This window comes from Pipistrellus hanaki (genome assembly GCF_964339955.1).
Source record: "Pipistrellus hanaki genome assembly, chromosome: 1".
NCBI classification, from domain to species: Eukaryota; Metazoa; Chordata; class Mammalia; order Chiroptera; family Vespertilionidae; genus Pipistrellus; species Pipistrellus hanaki.
The window spans coordinates 198,709,039-198,714,749 of NC_140503.1; the positions used below are offsets into that span (position 1 = coordinate 198,709,039).

General features: G+C 45.5%; 1 protein-coding gene across 1 annotated transcript; it reads left to right on the forward strand.

Moving 5' to 3' along the window:
- Window positions 1-289: 289 nt before the first annotated feature.
- On the forward strand, window positions 290-1,093 carry LOC311621402 (basigin-like; the record flags this gene model as incomplete). Its single annotated transcript, XM_084881418.1, has 1 exon — window positions 290-1,093. One exon carries the CDS (start codon window positions 290-292, stop codon window positions 1,091-1,093), a length of 804 nt encoding a protein of 267 aa, XP_084737544.1.
- Window positions 1,094-5,711: the final 4,618 nt, after the last annotated feature.

Consider the following 5,711-nt stretch of genomic DNA (forward strand, 5'->3'; position numbering starts at 1 on the left):
AAACATCTTGCTGAATGCATCCTGTAGTTTATTTTTACTTGTTTTACTTTGAACATTCAGAGCAGCCCCGTGACATAGATAATTCATATTTGAGATCCAAGAAACGGAAGCTTAAAGAAGTGAGCAGAGAGGATGGCCATTGGGCCATGCGTAGCCCTCCCTGTGCACCTGCTCCCGCCCCGCCTTCCAGGTTCTTAGAGCCCCGCGGGTGGTGGGTGGTGGGTGGTGGAGGCAGGTGGCGGGTGGCGGGCACGGGGTGGCGGTTGGCCACAGGGACCAGGACGGCGACATGGACATGGCCGGGGCACTACTTGTGGTTCTGGTGTTCACCCTGCTGGGCATCGAGAGCGTCTCTGGGGCGGAGAGCAACATCTCCACTTCCATCTTTGACGGCGGCTCCAAGACACTCCTCACCTGCACCCTCAACTCCAGCGACACGGCCATCCTGGGGCACCGCTGGATGAAGGGGGACCAGCTGCTCCGGGAGGACTCGCAGCCGGGCCTGTCCACCGAGTACGAGGTAGACCCCGGCGAGCGCTCTGGACAGTACTCCTGCACCTTCCTCTCGGAGCCCACCGGCAGGACGGCCACGCTGAACGTGAAAGTGCACCCCAAGGTGCAGGCCGTGACCGAGTCCGTGCTCGGCATCGAAGGGGAGCGGGCGGTGCTGGTGTGCGAGTCCCGGTCCTTCCCCCCGGTCACCCAGTGGGAGTGGTACAAGATCACCGACACCAGCGACCTGCCTCTCAAAAACCAGTCCCACAAGATGTTCGTGGTGTTCTCAGAGACCGGTACGGAGCTGCACATCCATAAGCTCGACATGAAGGAGGACCCTGGCCAGTACGCCTGCTATGGCACCAACTCCGAGGGCAAGGTCGGGGCCTTCATCACGCTGCGCCTCCGCAGCCGCTTCGCTGCCTTTTGGCCCTTCCTGGGCGTCCTGACCGAGGTGGTCGTGCTGGTCACCGTCATCTTGGCCTTCGAGAAGTGGCGGAAGCCAGACGAGGTCGTGCATGAGGAAGATACAGGCTCCGCTCCACCAAAGGGCAGTGGGCACCTCATGAATGACAAAGACAAGAGCGTTGCCAACTGAGAGTGCGAGCTTGAGGTCACCGGTCACAATGCCTGGCACCCTGCCGGCCCCAAGCCAGTCCTGTCCCATCACCGCAGGTCTGTGTGACCTGGTACAAGCCTGACTTCAGGGCCGCCCCTTTGAGTAGCGCGCCCCCCCCGCCCCCCCACTGCTCCTGCCATCCCCACGCTGGGAGGCGGGGGGGGAGGGTTTGGGTGACCATCCTGGAGCAGGAGTCCCATTCCCAGCTGCGCCCATGGTGACTGAGGAAACCCCCTCCCAGGCTGGGCCTGGGGCTTCTTCCTCGCATTCTGACTCTCATGGGAGCCCTTACCCCCACCTGCCTGCCTGCTCACCAATAAAGGCTGACCCACTTTTCCAGGGGAAAAAAAAGAAAAAGAAAAGTGAGCACATTTGCCCATGGTCCACATCTTGTGCGTGGCCACGCCTGTTTAAAGGCGGGCCACTCTTGCTCCAAAGTCTGATGCTTTCCAATCACAATGCTCTACCAGCGAGAAACGTTATGGGGAAGAAAGAGGCAAGGAAGGGCATTCTTGAGAGAGAGACGAGGTGGGGGGGGGGGGGGGAGGGGGGAAAAACAGTAAATACCTACTCAGATGTGATATTTTCCCCATAAACACTTCTGATTTCTTGGGCTATTTTATCTTAGTGGAATAATTTCCATAAACCAGTCTTCTGACTCAGAAAACAGCATCAGTCTGCATCTAGTGGCTCAAGTCATCCTTGAGTTCTTTTGTATCTTCACTCTGTTACCCAGTTCATTAACAGATTCTACGTCTGTCTCCAATGTATCTTTATCTGTGCTTGTGTCTGTATATCTAACCCATATTTATTTCTAAGCTGATATCTATCTGTATTTGTATCTAAACACAAACACATAATTTTCAAATCTACATCTATTTCTATATCAATTTCTGTGTGTATATCTTAATCTCTAAACCCATAAAGTTATTCTATTTCTATATATGTTTATGTAAATCTCCATCTCAACTTAAATCTAAAACTACATAGGTTTCTCTCTAAATCTATTTGTACATCTATATTTATATCTATACCTACACTTGCACCTGTCCCAAACTTATACCCAAACCTATGTCTCCATGGCATCTAAGCTAGTCTAGGTCATCATTGTTGTCTTATAGTTGGATTACTGTGATAGTCTCTAAACTTCCCTTCCACCTGTTATTTTTGAATCTTTATAATATTTTAAATATATAAAATACCTCATGCCAATTTCAAAAGTTTACAATGCCTTCCCTCATACTAATAATAGCATCCAAATTCCTGTACATGGCCAATTGACTCTACTTTTCCTGTCTCATCTCCTTAAGTTTCTGCCTCAGTATTTAAGCTCCAGCTACACTAGCCTTCATGATTTTCTCGGCTACATCAATCATTTATGCCTCAGGGTTTTGTACTGCTATTTTCTCTGCCTAGCGTAGTATGCTTTCAGAAGTTAACATTTTAGTTTCTTTTGTGTTTTTTTTTTTTTCTTGTCATCCAGGACTCAGTTCAAATGTTGCCTCCTGAGGAAAGGTATCCTTGATCATTCAACCTCATGGCAGGGGCTTTCGATTAGAGGTGGCCATGTATGCTTTGGCACTTCTGCCATTGAGAGGTGGAATCCATGCCGCAACTCCCTGAGTTTGGGTGGGTTCTGTGCTGCTCACATAAAGAGGATAGGGCAGAGGTGATGCTCTAAGCTCTGGCCTTAGAAACCTGCAATTTTCACTCACACTTAGAAGCAAGTTGCCATGTCATTAATGTATCCCCCTCTGATAACCATACTGTAAGAAGCCCCAGCCACAAGGACAGACTGGAAAGAAAAAGGAGAAAGGAGAGGAGAGAAGGGAGGTAAGGGGAAAAGAGAGAGAAGAGAGGCTCTGTGAAGTGGATCTTCCTGGCCAGTAGCTACGGTGTGGGTCACAGAAAAACCACCCAGCTGAATCTTCCTGGAAATTTCAACTAACAAAAAATAATAAAACACAATGTTGTGTTTTAAGCCACTAAGTTTTGAGTAGTGTGCTACATAGCACCAATTAATCAAACACATGGCAAGTATAATTTATCTGATTATTCTTTCAATTTCCCTACTATTTAACACTGGAAATAGCCATCCTCCCTTCTTTATGCCCTCCTTCCTTCCCTTGTTTTTACAGATTTTCTTTCTACTTCTTTCCCCCCCCCTTTTTCTTAGTTCCCAGGTTATCTAAACTCTTTAGATTACAGACCCCACATGAATAAAAACTTTGTGTATCTTTTTCCTCACTGAGCTTCGGTATGTAGAAGTGTGCCACACAGATATTTGAAATCAGCAAATATTTATTGAATAAATGAAATAGCCTGAGCATTTAATTATGCTACCTACATGGGGTTGGTAGTTACTCTATCAAAATTACAACGTCATTCCTGTACGTAAATACACAAGTAAAAATCCCAACCTAAATACTTCTAAATATAAATGTGGGAGAAATACAGGTATATGGTATTCCATTGTTTTATAAGAGGTGGGTTTCAGCAAAACAGGATGCTTAAATTAGCTGGCAAATTACTGCTCTTTGGCATTCGACTTCAGTGGGATTATTAAACGGTTAGCTCAGTGCCATAATGAGCTTCAAAGGAGCAAATAACATCCACATATTTTTAAAGTAGCTTAAAATACATCCTTTGGCTCCTCAGTACTATGTCTTATAGCTGGAAGAGCCCATCCCCCTTTTCATCAGCCTTATGATGACCTGGACCAGGCCATGTGGATCCTGGCTGCCCAGCTGCCTCTGATCTGAGGATCTGACACAGAAATAACTCCCATTGCTAATAGATGACTCCCCACAAGGGCAGAGTTAGCACTGCTCTACAAATACCATCTTGGGGCCACTCAAGAACTCCTGCTGTGGAGAAGATGAGGTTTTCAAGATGTAAGAAGAGCCCCCTTCATGTTGTCACCCTTTGTGTTTAGTACAAAGCCAGAAAAGGCAGTAGAGCAGTAGAGAGAGGTTTCCATGACCCACAATGTAGATACACTGAGCTAGCCACTTCAGAGACACTTCCTAAGACACCCGCACAAACTGTACCCTATGTTCTGCCTCTTAAGAAATTCTCTCCTGCCTCTAAGGTCACAGAGGAGAGATGCTATTCTGGTCAAACTCCAGCCACCCCAGCCTTCTCCTACCTTTTTCAGTGTGCTGTGTCAGTTCCAGGCTTTTGCACAGGCTATTTATTCTAACTGGAACTTTTTAACACTTACCTTCCTCCCCTCTCTCCAAATCAAGGTCTCTGCTTCCATGGCTCTTCCTCTGGGAGGGCTTTACTATTCCCCTAAGCAAGATTGTGTATCTCTGCTATACATTTTTATTGCATTATTTATAGCAAGGGACTCCCCTGCACTTAAACAGCCAGTCCAGGGATGCCCGTGTTCTCTGTGATCCATCAATCACTCTATTGTAGAAAGTGTTCTCTAGTGTTATTTGGTTAGTAAGTCCAATAAAGGCAGAAATCAGGTTTGTTGTGTTCTTTTTCTGAATGTGGAGGACTTAGCATAATACCAGGCAAAGAGCAGATATTTAGTAATTAGTAATTGAATGGATGAATGAATGATTGGTGAATGGATGTATTGCTGGGATACTAGATTAGTGGACATTTGGTTCTGCCTGAAACATTTATGGAGACATTTGGTCCATGCCAAAAGATCCTTGAAACGTGGTCCAAAATGTCCATGGAGACTTTTGGTACAAGCTGACCCATCTATCTAACCCCATGTGCCATTACTAGCTAAGGTACTGAGGCAAGAAGAGCTTTTATTAGCAATACAGCCACGACACAATTATTGGACCAAAAAGACATGCTAGTACAGTATTTTTTAAAGGTATTAATCTACAAACCAAAGGGTTAAATAAATGTTGCAGGCTATTTGAACCTAGTGAGGTTTTATAAGTGTAGATATTTTGGGAAGAACCAAATAGCAAGGACCATTTGGTATGGCCCAAATATGCCCATGAACATGTTGGACAAGACCATGTTTCAAGGAACTTTTGGAATGAATGGCATGTCTTCATGAAGATTTGGACAGAACTAAATGTCCTAAATGGAAGATGTTATATTTTTATTGATTCCGCCCCCCCCCCTTAGATTTGGAACAATGTCTGTCCCCAGTGAAAGTGAGATTCTTCATTGCTAAATTCTTTATTTTTATCCTGATAGATCACTAATATGTTCCATTTCAGCCTTACTTACACCTTAGTTGTAGACCAATCCTGACTTGAGGCAGAAAACACATATGACTTTCCATTCCCTTCCTCGTGAATTTCTTACAAAGTTGTCCTTCCTAGCCAGGACTCTAAAGCCTTTGGTGCTAAATGCTGGAATCCTAAGTTCATCCTTTTAGTATGTTCATGGTGATAGTGTATTATCATGGTGATGACTGATGACAAGTCAATGGTCAAATCACCTGGGTAGTTCCTTTTCCCTCTGAGTTTTGTGTCCACTCCTTACATTTCCATTTCACTTCAACCTGGACCAAAATCTTCACCCTGACCCTAATTCATGAACTCAGGTTTTCATGTCCCCAACTTAAAAAAAGGAGATTCTTGTTTATTTGTTTGTTTATTTTTTCCCCTAGCAA